This window comes from Protopterus annectens, chromosome 2.part0 (genome assembly GCF_019279795.1).
Source record: "Protopterus annectens isolate FY-2018-M chromosome 2.part0, PAN1.0, whole genome shotgun sequence".
In the NCBI taxonomy this organism is placed as follows: domain Eukaryota; kingdom Metazoa; phylum Chordata; order Ceratodontiformes; family Protopteridae; genus Protopterus; species Protopterus annectens.
Window position 1 is genome coordinate 504,983,087 of NC_056728.1, and position 18,386 is coordinate 505,001,472.

General features: G+C 35.0%; 1 protein-coding gene across 5 annotated transcripts in view; it reads right to left on the minus strand.

Moving 5' to 3' along the window:
* Positions 1-6,286: 6,286 nt before the first annotated feature.
* RNF170 (ring finger protein 170) overlaps positions 6,287-18,386 on the minus strand; it is a 747,148-nt gene continuing 735,048 nt past the window's right edge. For all 5 annotated transcript variants that reach the window (XM_044060906.1, XM_044060905.1, XM_044060909.1 and 2 more), the window contains one exon: positions 6,287-9,079. In XM_044060906.1, coding sequence (XP_043916841.1) covers positions 8,810-9,079 — 270 coding nt within the window. In that variant the 3' untranslated portion in view covers positions 6,287-8,809. The remainder of the gene's footprint in view (positions 9,080-18,386) is intronic.

Genomic DNA, 18,386 nt, shown 5'->3' on the forward strand with positions numbered 1-18,386 from the left:
AGCTATATCACCAACTGGGTAGACCAGTGTATCACATATGTGGTATCTCACTATCTTAAAATGTGTGAAGTGACCTACATCTCAGATCCAGTGATAGGGTCCATACACCAGGGCTGTCTGCTAGGCCCTTTCCTGTCCAATATTTAAGTGAAATAAATAAAGTTCAGCAGTCCTAGTAGGTTTTCCTGACATTTACTCAGTTGCCTGTTACAGTCATGGTTCACAGACAGCTTACAAAGCATCAAAGGGATTTCATTGTTGAAAGGTATAAGTCAGGAGAAGGGTACAAAAAAATTTCCACAGCAATGGATATACCATGGAACACAATGAAGACACTCATCAAAAAGTGGAGAAAATATGGGACAACAATGACGTTGCAAAGAAATGGACATCACTTCAAAATTGATAAAATTACAAGACGAAAACTGGTCAGGGAAGCTGCCAACAGACCTACAGCAACACTGAAGGAGCTACAGGAATTTCTGGCAAGTACTGGTTGTGTACTACATGTGACAACACTTTCCCATATTTTCCATATGTCTGGACTATGGGGTAGGGTTGCAAGACGGAAGCCTTTTCTTACACAGAAAAACATCCAGGCCAGGCTAAAATTTGCAAAACAATACATCAAGTCTCTCAAAAGCATGTGGGAAAATGTCTTATGGTCTGATGAGACCAAGGCTGAACTTTCTGGACACAATTCCAAAAGGTACATTTGGTGCAAAAACAACACTTTGCATCACCCAAAGAACACCATCCCCACAGGTGAAGCGTGGTGGCAATATCATGCTTTGAGGTTGCTTTTCTTCAGCTGAAACTGGGGTTTTAGTCAAGGTGGAGGGAATAATGAACAGTTCCAAATACCAGTCACTTTTGGCCCAAAACCTTCAGGCATCTTATAGAAAGATGGGTGCTCTATGGAACAACTAGTCACCATTCCCACAAGAGGGGAAAACATACTCGACCTGATCATTACCAACATGGGGACTCTATGCTCCATACCAGAAGTAAACCCCTCATTGGTAAGATCAGACCATAAATTAATCTCACTGGATATCCACAAGCCGACCCCACCCCCAGCCCAGAAAACCACAGTGAAAAACTTCTCAAAAGCGAACTTCACACTTCTCAAAACCGAGGTGGAATCCTTCAAGGCCCCCGGGCCAGTGGAAACTAAGGCCCAAACTGCAGAATCCTATATAAATGCATTCTATGGGCACCTCAAGGAATGCATGGATCATGCTATCCCAAACAAAACCAATCGTCCAAAGGCAGGCGTCCAGTCTGGTGGATCCCAGCCATAAATAAGCTGTACAACAGAAGGAGGAAGCTACTACATGACAGAGCAAAATCCCTAAAAGGGAAGGCATCTCTGATCAGTACTAGCAAAAAATTACGATCCCTCATAAAATCCTCCAAAGCCAGCTTCGAGAGAAAAATTGCACAGGAGACTAAAGACAATCACAAGGCTTTTTTTAGCTATGTTAAGAACCTGGGATGCAACTCCCAGATATGCTCAGAGTTGATTTTAAATGACAAAAAAAAATACACTAAACCCACAGACATTGCCAACATCCTGGCAGACAGGTTTAGTGCAAACTCCCCCCTCCCCCCCAAAAGAGCAAATATCTATCCCAGCAGAGTGCAGCCTCCCTAACATCTCAGATGCTCAGGTGGAAGCCGCCCTCTCCAAAGCAAAAAACACTGCTTCAATGGGACCAGACGGTGTCCCCAGTTGTGTCCTACATGAACTCCAAGAGGAACTAAACCCTCACGTAAAACTGCTGTACAATCCCACCCGTACTACAGGATATGTACCCAAAGAATGGCGTACAGCAACAGTGGTCCCTCTCCACAAAGGTGGTGCCTCGACGGACCCTGGAAACTATCACCCCATAAGCCTGACTAGCCTAGTCTGCAAGGCTATGGAGAGGATCATCATGGAACTCATAAACAAAGACATTGGGGACCTACAGACACTAGATCCTAACCAATTCGGCTTTGTCAAGGGCAGATCCTGCCTCTTGAACCTGGTTGATTTCTTTGAAACAGTCACCAAAGGCCATAGATGAAGGGAAGGTAGTCCACACAGCCTATCTGGATCTCACAAAGGCTTTTGACACAATACCCCACTCGGGCATCATAGATAAGCTATCCAGCTTAAATATAAACCCCTAAGTCACAAGATGGGTTGCAAACTGGCTCAAAGACAGAACCCACAGAATCAGAGTTGCTGGAGCCATGTCAGACTCAAAACTAGTTACAAGTGGTGTCCCACAAGGCTCAGTCCTGGGACCTCTCTTGTTCGGTATATATTTTTCCAAGGTACAGGCTAACACGGGAGGACTGTGGCTGACAAAGTTCGCAGATGATTGCAAACTGGGCACCATAGTTGACTCTCCAGCTGACACGAGCATCCTTCAAAAAGGTCTCACAGAGACGGATAATTGGTGCCAGAGCCATGGTCTAAAGCTAAATGCCAAAAAATGTACTGTCATACCCTTTGGCAAAAACAAAGTGCCCACACATTACCACATAGGTGGTAACCCATTAAGTACAGAGGAAGTAATTAGGGACCTGGGGACCCAAGTTGATAGTAATCTCTCCTTTGACAACCACATTGTCAGAGTGGTTAGAAAGACCTTCTACATAGCCCACCTTATCATGAAAGGATTCACATCTAGATCAAGGGAGGTCATCGTGCCCCTTTATTCATCCCTCATCAGGCCCATAATAGAATACAATGCCCCTTTTGGGATGTACCTTACCCGACACCTGCAGCAACTAGAAAGACCCCAAAAGTACCTCACAAAGAGGATCAAGGGACTCAAACAGATGCCATATGCTGCTCGGTTAAAAAAACTCCAGCTCTACTCAGTTGCATACCGCCTACTTCAAGGCGATCTATGCTTGACATATAAAGCTATGTCCAACCCAAAATTAATGGACATGCTCCACCTCAGAAAATCCAAATCCCTTAGAGCCACGCGCTCAAGGGACTTGAACCTCAGCACAGAAATAAATAGAACATGCTGGAGGGACAGATTCATAACCCAGAAGTTCCCTTCGCTCTGGAATAGAATCCCAGTCCATGTTAGGCAGAGCCCCTCACTGACTCTCTTCAAGAGGAATCTTGATGAGTGGATGAGGGATCATAGGTTTACCCCGGGGATTACTTCTGTGTCACTACTAGACAGAGGCACAGTAAACTAACCTTAAAAAGGGCACAGTAAACTCAAATCAAAGGGTGGCGAAAGCCAAACACACTCGGGCTAGACTTATAAATGCCCCAGGGCAGATAGCCTAGTATGAACCTATAAGATGAAAATGAAGAGGAATTTCACCTTTCAACATGACAACGACATATGGAGAATATAGGAGATTGCTGTCACATGTAGTACACAACCAGTACCTGCCAGAAATTCCTGAAGCTCCTTCAGTGTTGCTGTAGGTCTCTTGGCAGCCTCCCTCACCAGTTTTTGTATTGTCTTTTCATCAGTTTTGGAGGGACACCCAGTTCTTTGCAACGTCATTGTCGTCCCATATTTTCTCCACTTTTTGATGATTGTCTTCACTGTGTTCCATGGTATATCCAATGCTGTGGACATTTTTTTGTACCCTTCTCCTGACTGATACCTTTCAATAATGAGATCCGTTTGATGCTTTGCAAGTTCTCCGCAAATCATGGCGTTTGCTGTAACAGGTAACTGAGTTAATGTCAGGAAAATCCTACAAGGACAGCTGAACTTTGTTAGGGGTTAATCAGAGTCTCTTTAATTGATGGCAGATGTGTATCCAAGAAGACTGAATGCTGTAATTAAATCAAAAGGTGCTTCAACAAAGTATTAGTGAAATTATTTATTTTGGTCTCATTGTTTTATATCACAAAAACTTGGCATTTTAACAGGGGTGTGCAGACTTTTTATATCCACTGTACTTCACATTCATACCTCTCACCTGTCCATATATTCCCAGGATGCATAGATGTGTTCCATATCCAATTTCTGGCTTTCTGTCATAACACTGGGATGATCTCAGGACTGATGTCACTCAATATTACATGCATTTGAGTTCATAACTCGCAAGTGCCCTGATTTGTGCAGAATGTCCAGTTTTTCCCTCATATTTTTGATCTTTTCCTCATAACATTTTAATTTTCTGGCAAATCATTGGCATGTCATTGTGGATTGATGTCAGAAAATAACGACAGACATTTGAGTTTCAAGCTTCATGCTATTCAGAAAATTCATGCTACTGTAAAACCTATTATTCTATCAAATTTCTAGGTTTGTAAGAGCAATATTAGAATCTGTCCCTATTTTTGGCCCTCTGCCTCCATTATTTATGGTTTTGTCCAGATTTCTTGCTCTAAATGGTTGAAAGGTATGTTTGAGTTTCATTCTACCACATCTGTATGCAAAATCTGTCAAATATGTCCCTATTTCTGGTTAACTGTCCCCGCATTATGTTGGCCTTTGTGTAGATGTGTTAAACTAACAGACTGAGAGCTATCTGCATGAATACGCATTGTGTAGTGGTGTGTGCTGCAGCTCGCCATGCACATATGTAAACTCCATGTAGGCTTCATGCAGAGCCTATATGGAGTTTATTGAATTCCAGGGATTGTCTATAGACAGCAAAGACTCACACAAAGCAATATTTGCCACCAATTTGTAATGTGTGATTAGTATTGCCACTTAGTATCTTGAGATATGCATCAGGGAGTGATAACAGTGCTGCAAACTCTTCGACAGTAGTACTCATATCAACTTTTCATCCAGCATCAGCCATGTTGCAAGTGGTGACACTGGTGTCTGTTCACTAGCCATCACTGGGAAGAAACATTTTGTATCTGTGACTGATGACTATGGATTGGTCGCAATTAAGTCTTTGAATGCCGTGATGGTCCCTTCACAAATGGTTTTACTGGCTACAGGTGACAATAACCTGGCTAGTCTTTAAAAGCTTTTTTAAACTGCACAATGAGTTAATGTTGTAGTTTCCAGCAGTTATGGCACTGGAAGTCTGATCACAGTTAGTCAGAGAATGGCACAGGTGGAGGTAATAATCCCCTTTTAGTTTTTTATTCCATGCATTTCCTTTTTCACACAAGACAGATTGAAACTTAGATGTAGTATGTTTGCCTAATTTCTTAGATAATGTTGCAATGACAAACTATGGGAAGAATAACTTTTTTTTCTTTTCTACACAATCAGTTTTCTCACATTTCTTTATAATCCACCCTATATGTCTGCATTTTTGGCTCCAAGACCATCACAGAATTTGGAACAGTCTTATCTATATTCTGTGTTAAATGGAACATGTGTATCTTGTCTGTTTGATTCTTCATTAACACTCTCTCTCAATCTGTTTCTGTCTTCATGGTAAAATAAGATGCAGGTTTGAAGATGATGCTTCTTCATCGTCATAGCTGAACTAAACTTCTTAATAAGAACTCCTTGTGTAAGAAGGTGTATTCAAGTTAGAAAAGGATACTTTACTTAAAACCCTGTACAACAACCTGCTGCCTAGAACTGAACATAGTAGCTGGGTGGCAAGATGAGAAATATGGGTGTGAGGCTGGTGACTATAATGAAAATAGAAGTTTCTGAAACAAAACAAAATTATAATTCTGAAAATCAGTTTTCTGAAATTAAAACAATCTTCAATCAAGAAAGGCAATCAACTAGCTCTTTGCCTACAGAAGGAAATGCTGTTGGGTATGCAAAGAAAGAGCACTTTATAACAGCTTGAGAATGACACCACAACATCATGGAGGAGAGGTACTGGTCAGGGGAGAAACTGGTGGAAAATTTTAAAGGCTGAAAACTGACTTCATAATGGCAAAAATGCTACTGAAACTTGCCACTGCAACAGAAACCTGAAACTAAAACGTGTTTATCGCTCATGTTAATTCAGAACACAGCCTATAACAGCAAAAAAAAAAAAAAAAAAGTATTCCAGGCCGGCCCTTGTCAAATGCCAGTATTGTCACAAATCAAAGGGTCCTTTAAAGTGAGTTACCTACACACATCCATGCATGCATGCAGATGCATATACTGAGATAAATGTACAACATACATGTGTGTGCATTTATATTTGTATGCAGAATTTCTGAGTTGAAATTAACTTCATAAATCTGAAGCAAATCAGTCAACCCATCACTTCTATAGAAACAAAGTTGTTACAATAGTTTTCTAGATCAAATAAAAGCTTTCATACATACATACATATGTGAGAAGTAAAAATAATATGTTTCTGTGAACTATAAAGTTCTGAAGAAAAATACAGCCCAAATCATTTTTAATGACTGTTTTACATATGCAGAGAAATTATACAATTTCATTTTCTATATGACAGAGTACATTGCAATACTGCAGATCCAAGGAAGTTAATACTGCTGCTTTTATGATAAAAGTAGACATCATGAATATCACTAGTTTCATGAAAAAACACACTGAAAAATGCTTTGGATAATTACGTTTAAACAGAACCAGGATAGAATCACTTATTCCAGTATGATGTATTACACAGCTGTCACCTTCTGAGCTTCCTCCTATTGTTTTAAAAGAACCAGCAAACACTAAAAGTGCTCTACGTTTAAGTAGATCAGTAGAAATCTGCATATTTTATACATGACAATGTTCTGTTCCTTTTTTAACTGTATTTTATTCTCCACTGCATAATATAATTTGTTTAAAAGCAAAACTCCAACAAATCTTCTGTATTTACATAAAAAGATGGCTACAGCAATGGCAGATTCAAAAGTCAGCAAATAGCAAATGGCATGAGATCAGAACACTTACACTGTGGATACCACTGTCCTTCCTCGGTTTAACACAGATATGTATAACATAATCTTATTCCCATCCATAAGTACAGAACCATGTGACAGAAGGCTAAAGTGGGTTTTCTTATAATTGCAGAAAAGATAACATATTTCCCACTGTTGCGGCCCTGTGGCCTTCCATTACCAGTAGCAAAGCATTATGAGATGTATAATTACTAAACTGTCTGCTTCCTACAATGCTGCAATAAATAAGTTAAAGAAATGCCCTTTTCTGAAAAAAAGACTCACCTGAATGCACAGCATTCTCTATAGTTTACACCACAATGTATTTTACTGTATGCAGGACACTCGCCTTCACATAGTTTATGATTAAAGAGGTTTTCCAGCTCTAGTGGTTTTTGATTTTGTCAGGCAGAGCTGTTTCCCCCCCAAGACATGAGCAAATTAATGACAGAATGAAAGCACCAACCATAACAACAATTTGGAAGACATCATAAAGTAGTAGCTCTTGACGCTGGTTTATATGTGGCTTTTCTTCACAGTCCATAAAGAAATGGCAGTCAGTACCATCTACTGATAAAGCTAAACTTTAAAAAATCAAAAAGTGCCATTTTTGCACCACAGCATGAAAGTAGGCAGTCTAAACTTAGTGTAGAACCAATAAATGTCTTTCTTTATTGCCTTGCCTGGCTCTTTCTTAAGGTTTGCATACCATATTACATAAATCCTGAGTAAGTGCAGCACATAAAGGCAGGCAGCAACACTCTTACAGTCTGACCAAGCAGCATTCTATGATTATAGTTTCATGTACCCCCAAAACAAATCACCTAATCAAAGGAAAGTCCGCCACCCACCAAATGACATGTAGCTTAGAAAGTGATTATACCATTACATCTAGTGCTCAAGGCACCATTTTACAGCTTCTCTCTACTTACTGTTAAGACTGATATGGCTAATTGTTTAGTACTTCCTGGAAAGTTCTAGCAGAGTAATATCAGTATTTTTTACTCATCTATTACCCAGGTAAAGCCACTACTGCATTTCAGTGGTGAAATATAAGTGATACATATGTGTATCATGTTCCTTTTATGCATGATGAACACTTCAGTAACTGATAAAGCTCCACAACAAATTCTCTATGGTCATCTGTTGAAAGATAAATAGAGAGGACAGCAAACAACTCGGGGAACAGTTTCTTTACTCACTGCAAATGATATATTATGGCAGTCTGCTCCTAATTATTTTGGTCTTATAGATTAATGGACATGAAAGCAGTTATTAACTATACTTTATAGATTTTAATGGCATTTTAAACATCTACAGCCCATACGTACATTATTTGTTAAAATAAACACAGACCACAGGCAGGGAAAGATACGGCTGTGGGTATGTAACCTCCTGACTTAAGAGTAATTCAGCCCTGGAAGGGCAGTATGTACATCCTCATGCTCATTACTATGTCATTATATTAGGATATGAAGCAAAGAGTGGAATTTCACAAAAAATACAAGATTACACGTAGAAGGGAAGTATGCATGCTGTGCTACTTGCAAATATAATGGATTCTTCAAACTACACAGCAGCTCCCCAAGCCACAACATGACCGTAGAATCCCACACCTCCAGGTGTATATTAAATGGGTACTTCTTAGCCATATGACAAAAGCAATGATACGGTATTCAAACCATTCAGAGGTCAGGTGATGACACTAGGAGATAATGGTGAGCAGTAAACAGACACACTTCAGCAATGCAAAAAGAAATGGCAACAATAAAATTTCTGCCTAAGACCAACTGCATTAAGTATTTTCAGCTGATATTCTCCAATAAACATAACATTTATTTAATACTTATACCAACCATTCTTCAGTAGATTTATATTCCAGTTATTGATTAATAGGCTTTACACAACTACTGAAGTGTAGTTATTCCATAATTTGTAAACTATAAACTCTGACAAGATGGTTGATTTTCTCCCTTTTATTCCAAACCCCTTGATATTTATTCATGCTGTGCAAAATCACCTGTTCAGTCTCCGAGTCACCATCTCACGATATATAATAGAGATATAAATCAGCAGCAAAAAGATGACAAACACATCATCTAAAAAGCCAAGGATTCCAAACAGGGCCTCAGGAAGAATGTCTAGTGGTGAGATGAGATACAACAAGGCTCCCAGCAAGCACAGTAGGATTCTAACTCGAAACATCCAGAAGAGACCCCCAACAGAGAACACCTCCCTGAATGCATGGCGCAGCAAAGTAGGAATATCCATAATGTATTCCACAAGCTGGAGATAAGGACAAAGATAAATGTTAGCTATATTTTATCTTTTCACGTTTTCATAACAGAAAGTAATGCATGCAACACATACTGAAAGTATCAAAAATAAATGCAAATAGTTGTTCATGTTGTATTGTAAAATATTTCAATAAATCCAAACTTCAAAACATTACTTCTCGATATTTAAAAATAGTGCTGCATCCCCTTGGATTAAAATAATACAATAAACAGGAAAAATGCATCTTAACAGAAAAAAAATGGAATAAATATATTTATTAATATGTTTTTAACATTTTCCAAATAATTTTAAAATGTGATCACTATTCTGGTGTGTCCTAACTGACTGCTAATCAATCATTTAGACTTAACAAGTTTCAGATTATGCTACATCTTCCTGGTTTACACGTATGGACAAGGTCAGGAGTCAGAACGATCTGCAGTATGTCAAACTGCTAACAGTGATGAGCCCACGTGGTTTGCAGTACATATTGAACACCATTCATAGAGAAATCACACTACCAGTAGTCAAGATCATAGTGCTTCAAACCACTGCTGGTGTATACGCGAGCATTTCAGTAGGTACCTTTCTCTAAAGGGATAATGGCAGCACTGTATGCTTTTCTGTTTCAACCATGTTGTGAGGGCAATGAAGTTAGCGTTGACATTTCCGTAAGTTAATGAACAGTTACAAATCCATATTATATATATATATATATATATATATATATATATATATATATATATATATATAAATTATTATTGAAGTATATATTTTTTTCTTTTCCAAAATGTTTTTATTCATTTTATAACACAATAACTTAACAGTATAGTAACAAGAAAAAACAAATTAACTACATACAATGTCCATAACAACTAAAAAAGCAATATACATAGGAGAACACTTAATATTTCTCTAACAGATTAGACAATTTTGTCCAAGCAATTAAATGATGAGTTGTGTTGTTAGTCCTTGCTTTTATAGCAGCAATCTCACTCTTACAAATGTATTTCACAAGATGAATAAACTCAACTTTAAAGACAGGAGTAGATTGGGATTTCCAGTTTTTAGTAACAATTTTCCTTGCTATAGAGAGGATAGACCATAGTAAAAATGATTGTTTTTTTGAATTACTTCAGGAACATGAACACTGAAAAGGATAAGTGAGTCAGAAATTATACAAATGTCATTCCATAGAGCTTTACAAAGATATGTAAAGTCCAAATAAAATGGGGAAATTATTTTGCAATTAACAACCATATGTATCCAGTCAGCATCAGGGTGTCCACATCTCCAGCATTTCATTTAATCTTTCTTGTACATTATTGCTAGTCTATGTTGGGTGAAAAAACATCTATGTAAAAATTTCCATGTGTATACATGCCAGAACAGGAAAGTAGATTCCATCACCAACTGTAAATAAAGTTTTTTTTTATATTTTTCTGGGAATACTTATTTATTAACTTCACTTGAATAATTCCAAAAAGAAACATCTGTTTTGCTAAAATCATTTCTGAAAATTTTATAAATAACATATATGTATGAAGAGTTCTTGAGTGAGCTACTAATAATTGTTGAGATAAAATCCAAGACTTTTAAGTTACTCTTATTGTATGCCTTCTAATGAGGGTACAAGCTTAGTATGTATAAAATTCTTACAAGTTTGGATGTCCAGCCAATTGCAATTTTGCAAACTATATTTGCTGATCAGTCTGCAGAACTTATTTTATTAGCTGAGAGAAATCGATTCCAATATAAAAGGTCACCCTTCTTAAATTCTAACATTTTCTGAGTATCAAAAGATGTCAAACATTCATTTATGTAAACAATAGGAAACATAATTATTAATAACTTCTTAATTAATTGATTAGAAAACAAGCTTTTTAAACAACAGCAATATTTGGTTTATAAAAGGTGTGAGACCAAATTTTGACCTTCCACTTTGAATGTATATTTTAAAATCCATATAAAGATGTTTGTATGTATTTGAGTATATGGTTCAAGCAATGTCCTACTACTATTTAAAAGTAAGGTTTTATGTACTGATTTCCAATATGATGTATAAGAACTGTTATTCCAAAGCAACACTATGTTAATAAATGCAGAGTTTAAATCAAAATCAGTATTCGGAAACCCTATACCTCCTTCATCCCAGCTTGTGGTGTGCCAGAGAAGAGAAATTCTTTTTTTTGGGGGGGGGGATATCAGAGGAAGTTGAGTAATAAGTTATTAATTGTCTATTTAATTTTGACAGGTGGGGGAATTATTAGAGCTTGGTCAATGAATAAGATTTTAGGTAACAGTATAATTTTGATTAAAGTTGTTCTGTCTTCAAATGTGAAGAAGAGTCTGTTCTGTCAGTTAGACTAGTAACTGAGTTTATAAGATGTTGGTAATTAGATGTGAGTGATTTTTTTATAATTATATTCAATAATGATACCTAGATATTTAATATGGGTGCCCTCCCAGTTTCTCTCTCTTTTTGATCTAAGTTTCATTGTAACATTTTTATTCATTAGAAGTGCCTGAGTTTTGCTGAGATTGAATTTTAGACCAGAGATGTTTGCAAAGAAGTCTAGATTATGTAATAGGTGATCTACTGAATTTTTAATATCATTAGAAGTTATTAGTAGGTCATCAGCAAACAGTCGTATCGTGGGGATAATTTGTCTGACACTTTATATCCTTTAATACTGTCATTATTTCTAACATAATTTGCAAGAGGCTTAATAGCCAGGGCAAAGAGTAATGAGGAGAGGGGGCACCCCTATTTAGTACCTCTTAATATTTCGAATGGGCTAGATAGATAAGATCCAGTCTTTACATAGACTCTGGACATTTCATATAGTTTTTTAATTAATCCTAAAAAGTTTGGGGAGAAATTGTATTTTTGCAGAGCTTTAAACAGATATGGCCATCTTAGGGAGTTGAACGCTTTATCTATAGCAAGGCTTAAAAAAAAATCTATTTTTTTTCTTGTTTGTTACGTCTATTAAGAACAGTAATCTAATTACATTGTCTTGTACCCTTCTGGTTTTGATAAACCCGGTTTGGTCTTCATGAATTAATATTGAAAGAATATTATTTAATCTGTCTGCTAAGATAGCCATGAATATCTTGTAATCAATGTTAAGCAAAGAAACTGTCCTGTATGATGTGCAAATGTTGGGCTCTTTATTTAGTTTTAGGATGGGAGAGATGATAGAATATTTCCATGAGGGAGGGATGTTTGCTGCAGTTTTAACTTCTTGGAATGCACTGAGTAAAATTTTTCAAGATGTTATCAGGTAAGAGTTTGTAAAATTCAGGAATTAGACCATCCGGCCCTGGTGCTTTTTTTGTCTTAAGATTTTTTATTTGTTCCTTTAATTCTTTAAAGGAAAGGGGTTTGTCTGTGTTATTAATATTGTGTTTGGATAGCTTCTTTTGAATATTATTAGCAAGAAAGTTGTCTATACTTTTATCACTTGTAGATGAGTTATTATTATTAATATTCTTGTAATGGTTTTTAAAACATATAAGATATTTTTTAGATCTGTAACTTTGATAGGCTGATTATTTCTAGTGTATATTATTTCTTTTATATGACTTTTTTCATTTAAATATTTAGATCTAATTGCAATCCTGTGCATACTCTTGGGATTAATTGAGTAGGCTGTAATCTGATTTTTCCCAGATTAATTGACATTTTATGATGCATGATATCTTGATATTCCTTGTTCAGTTTACACATGCTGGCTAATGCAGATTTGTTATTTGATGTAAGTTTTAGTTCTAGTTCATCAATTTCTTTTTGCATGTCTACTAGCTTTTTATCCCACTCTTTCCTTTTATTTATATACCAATGTTTGACTTTGCCATGTAAGACTACCTTTAAAGTGTCCCATAGGATAATATCTGAAACTTCTCCATTACTATTGGTGTCTAGGTAAAGCTTTATTTCATATAGAAACCATGAACTATATTTGAATATTATGGAAAAACAAGAACTAATAATGTACAGGAGGTGTAGAAAAACAAGCTGACAGTGAAAAGAATAAGTAAGCCAACGAACCTTGGATCCTGGTTAAGAATAATCCTTTATTAAAAGCACCAACAATTCCGCATACAATAGTTGAAACAAACACAAGGACTAAGCGCTTTCACCCTGAAACACAGGGCATCATCAGAGTACTAATTGTGCACTACCATCTTCTTTATATACTAAAATAGGTAACTTAATTGCACCTCGTTAAAACAATTTGTTAATGAATAATGCATCTTTAATTGATTAATTTAAAGTCAACCAGTATTAAAGTAAAAGGAACGAAAACCAAAAAGAAGTCAAATTACCATTGAAACTGACTTTGGATATTTAGGTGTATAACCAAATTCATCTGATCAATAAAACTGTTTATGTTTATATATATAAATAAATGATTAAATATAAATATAAAAAAAAAAACATGTGAATATTTATATGCAAATAATTTAATTTAAAATTGTATATAAAAAAAATTTTTATAAAAAACTGATTCATTATATGTCAAAACGTAATAGTAATAATATTAATGAATTTAATAAATTATTGAAAAATGTTAAAAAAATGTTAAAAAATGTTAGAAAAAAATTTTTTAATATATATATGTAAAGCAGCATAACATATCTTAAAAGTCAAGACTTATAAATTACAATCCTGTTACAGGAAAATGTAATAGGTAATTTCATTTATATGTAACACATATACAGCGTAAAAAATATATATACATATATGGTAGAAAAAATATATATGTATGTAGTGCGTATAATAAAATAATAATATGTATTGTTGAACAATAATCTAGTTGAAATATCAGTCTACTTTCACAATATTCAAGAATTTATCAATATTGTTCTAAAATATCTTTTAAAAACATATTGTATACATATATATTTATTTAAAATAGTTTTTAGTACATATAACAATATTTAAATGAATTGAGATCTAAGTTTCAATATACTAGAAATTGAAATCTGTTCATTAATACCAGGCAATGCTGTGGCATTTAATCTTAATTGCCACAAACATTCCTTTGCTTCTAAGATCATCTTTTCATCACCACCACTACTTTCTTGATAAAAAATTCTATCAATAATAAAAAATATAAATTTTTTAAAATTAGAACAATTAATACTATGATTGTATAGAGCACTTGTAGTTTTTTTGTTCTTTATATCTCGTAGGTGTTCACTAATTCTTTGTTTAAGTTTTCTAATAGTTTTACCTACGTAGAATGCATGACATGCAGTGCATGTTGCAACATAAACAACCATTTTTGTGTTGCGATTGCACAATCCTGGACATGTAATTGTCTTAACATAATTATGAATATACAAATAAGGGCCATCATTGATGAATCTACAAACATGACACATTCCACATTTGTTCATTTTGGAATTTTTAAACATTTCATAGTTCTTGTGTTGTTCAAATAGATTCTTTAAATTTTTACCTCTACTAAAAGTTATTCTAACTGAATTACCTAATATTTCTCTTAAGTCTTGACTTAGATCTAAAATGCTAGTCCAGGTTTCTTGCATAGCAGTAACTATTTGTTGAGAACAGTTGTTGAAGGGTAAAACAAAAGTGTCATGTCTTGAAGTAGATTGGTTCTTGTTTGTAGTAATATTAGTTGCCAGGGAAATGATGGGTTTGTATAATGTGTTCCTTTTAATTCTAACTTCCCTACTCATCTCTTGAACAAAGTTCATCGGGTATCCTCTAGCCAAAAACATATTTATAAGTGTATCTAATTCATTTTCAAATTTTAATTCATCACTCACTAGTCTAGATAATCGCACCATTTGTCCTTTAACTAAATTCTTTTTTTGATGCATAGGATGGCAACTCTCAAAATGTAAAAAGGAATTCAAGTAGGTTTTCTTTCTGTAAATCCCTGAGTGAAACTTGTTGTCATCCAAACATAGCGTGATGTCTAAAAAATTCACATTATTCACAAAGACATGACTAGTAAATCTTAAAAAATCTGTTGTTTTACCCAAAAAGTTAATAAATACATTAAATTCGTCCTCAGTTCCATTCCAAAAAATTAGGATGTCATCTAAAAAGCATAGATATAGCAGAACTTTTTTCCAAAAAATGCTTGTAAATACGTGTTCTAACTCCCAATAAGCAAGGACCAAATTAGCATAAATGGGGGCGCATCTAGCCCCCATGGCAACCCCCTTAATTTGTCTAAAAAGTTCTTTGTTAAAGGAAAGAAAGTTGTTTTCTAATACTAATTCTAACATTTCGGTAAGTAACCGATTTTCAGAAATGTTGTCTTGATTGTATTTATTTAAACATGCTTCAAACATCATGATATCAAGACAATGCCAAGAATCTTTTAAGATATATGGAAATAGAATCATAATAGGCTTATACTTAAAGTCAATATAGGCAGCCAAAGGTTCTGTCTTAGATCCCTTTGCTGACACTATCGGTCTGAAAGGAGGGTGGTTCATGTTTTTATGAATCTTGGGAATCCCAAATATAGATGGGGTAATTGGAAATTCAACAGAGATGAAATTATAAGTTTGTTGATCTATTCTCCCATCCATTAGAAGTTCATAAAACAACCAATCGATCCTAGTGTAAGCTTGATTAATCTCATTTCTACTAACTTTTTGGTATGTATCATTGTCTTCCAACATCTTAGATATTCTGTTGTTGTAATCAGTATTAAGCATAATGACCACACCCCCACCTTTGTCAGGTTTCATAATTCGGTATTTGTTTGTGTCAGTAAGTTCTTTAAGACAAAATTTCTCTGAGGGTGTCATATTGCTAATACCAGTATTGTTGAATTGTATAATTCTTCTGATATGTGATTCACATAACTTTTCAAAGATCTGAATGAAGCAATTTTGTGGGGGTATGAAGGTACTGTGACGTTTCAAAGTCAAAAATCTATTACTTTGAAATGGATCTCCTGTGTTGTGGAAAAATATTTTCAAATTTAAAAGTCTTGTAAACAATTTTAGATTTGTCAGAACCTTACCTACATGACAGTGAAAAGAATCTTACAGGCGAAGAAATCTCAAAGGAAGGTGGAGAAGAAGAAGGTAAAGGAAGATTATAAGATGATAACATATAAGGAAATGAGACAGAAATAAGAGCAAGTGCTAAGAGCAGTAAGACAGATAGTGGGTATATAGCAGATTGCAAGGAGGAAGGAGTATGGAAGAGAAAGGGTAGAGAGAGAGAGAGATAAAATGTAACAGAAAGAATATAGGAAGGAGAAAATACAAAGGTCATTTTAACCTGGAGAAAGGCAAGTACACAGCCTGGAGTTGAGAAGGTATTCTTTTATGGTGCGCTTAACAGTGGGGCTTGTAGTTGTTGATCTAATGTCCATACAAATCTTGGATCAGGTTCTGGCTACTATGCAGGAGTATGTTTTCTTTTTTTAGGTTTCAAGAAGCTGTTTCTCAGATGAACAATGTGGATGGTTATGAAGGTACTGTTTGAAAATATTACTTACAGATGGACGGTGAAAACGATTATATATAATTTTGTGGGCAAGCAGACGTTGAGTATACTTGAGGTAATTAGGCAACTCAATTCAGTTTAATGTTTTCAGAGCAGAGCAGTGATGACTTGATATGATAGACTGGTTGTGAATAGTTCTAGTTTTGTAATGAGAGAGATTTGAACATTGGTAAAAACTGGTGAGGCATAAAGTAGAGAAGGTAGAATGTATGTGTTTGCCAGTGTGACTGTGCACTATACAGGACTGTTCTACATCCACTTATTTCTCTTCTCTTACACTGACACTCTGAAATCCTACAAAAGCCCTTGGGGAAGTCTACAACTGAAGATATCACTTATTTTTGGTAACAATCACATTCTGGCTTCATTGCTGAAATACTAGAATTTTTATCCAACCTAGAAGATCTCCTTAAACATTTTGGATTCTTAAGTAAATATGGTTCTATCTCAGGGCACAAAGTATATACTGATAACAACAGTAAAAAATAAGCTCCAGTTAAAACACTGAAGAACTTTCTTGAAATAATTACTTCAAGGGGTCAGCCTTCACTTATATATATATATATATATATATATATATATATACAGCATAACAACTAAAATATGTGACCTAATGACAGGACAATGGAAACGGGTTCATACTTAAAAAGATTATTCTTATGTCCAACGGTGGATAAGAAGCCTAAAGGTGCCTATACTTTTAATTTCCTGGGAATTTCTTCAGTTGCTTCTTAAATTCACTCAGACCTGTTTTGTTTCACAGACTAGGCAGGCAAAAAGTCACAAAGCTATCTTTTTTGCTACTGTTAGTATGTATTTGAAATGGTACCAACAAAAAACAAGTAATCTCTGTGGTATCCCCGAAGTCTCAAAACAATCCACTAAAGTGTAGTGGGTCTAAAAACAAAACAGTGTAAGAAACTTCTCTGTGTGGAAGATTTTCAGTTCATATATTTCTAGTTAAACACTGTATATTAATCAGATCAGACAATAGTAGTAGAAGTAGCGAACATAAACTTGTCAAGTCTACAGCATTACTAAGTATTCGAAAGTAATCCAAGCAAGGCAGGCAGTCTGTTTCCAGTCGAAAATCCTTCATTAAGTACACAGACAAGCGATCCAAGTAAAACAAAAATAGAGTAATAATTTCCTCACAAGCTTTCTAAATACATATATACTTTTTATCAGGCATGGGAGTAGTTTATTGTGCTGTAAAGCAAAGTGTTATTGGTACACATGTTAAATTCACATCCTTTCCCCCATCAGTGTGACATTCGAGCTGGTCCTGCCCTACCTAGTAGCTGTCATAATAATATATAGCCCTAATGTACTTTAATGGTACATCTTATTTAACCAAATTATTAAGTAGATTATTAAGTCTGTGATTTTATACAAGGCAATATACTACATGGTTGGAAATATATCAACCTTAGTTCATTTTGCGATCAAAAATTATATATAAATATATACATATACATTTTGCATGTAAAAATCTGTTTCTATTTTCATAACCTATTGTTAACAAAGATCGCTTTCATCCTTCTAGACTTCTTCGGGTCTGTGTACAAGAACCCTAAAAACATATATAATTGTATAATTAGTATTGTTATTACCATCATTTTGAATAAAGTGGAAAAAAGAGAACCAGAAAAAAAAAAATAAAAAAAAAATATATGTATGATGATGGAAACAAAATATACACTTAAATTTCAAATGATTTAAAATGGTATTTAAAACCAATTTGTAGAAAAAAATAAAATAAAATACAATTAGTCACGTAAACAATGTGGCAATTTTCTAAGTTCC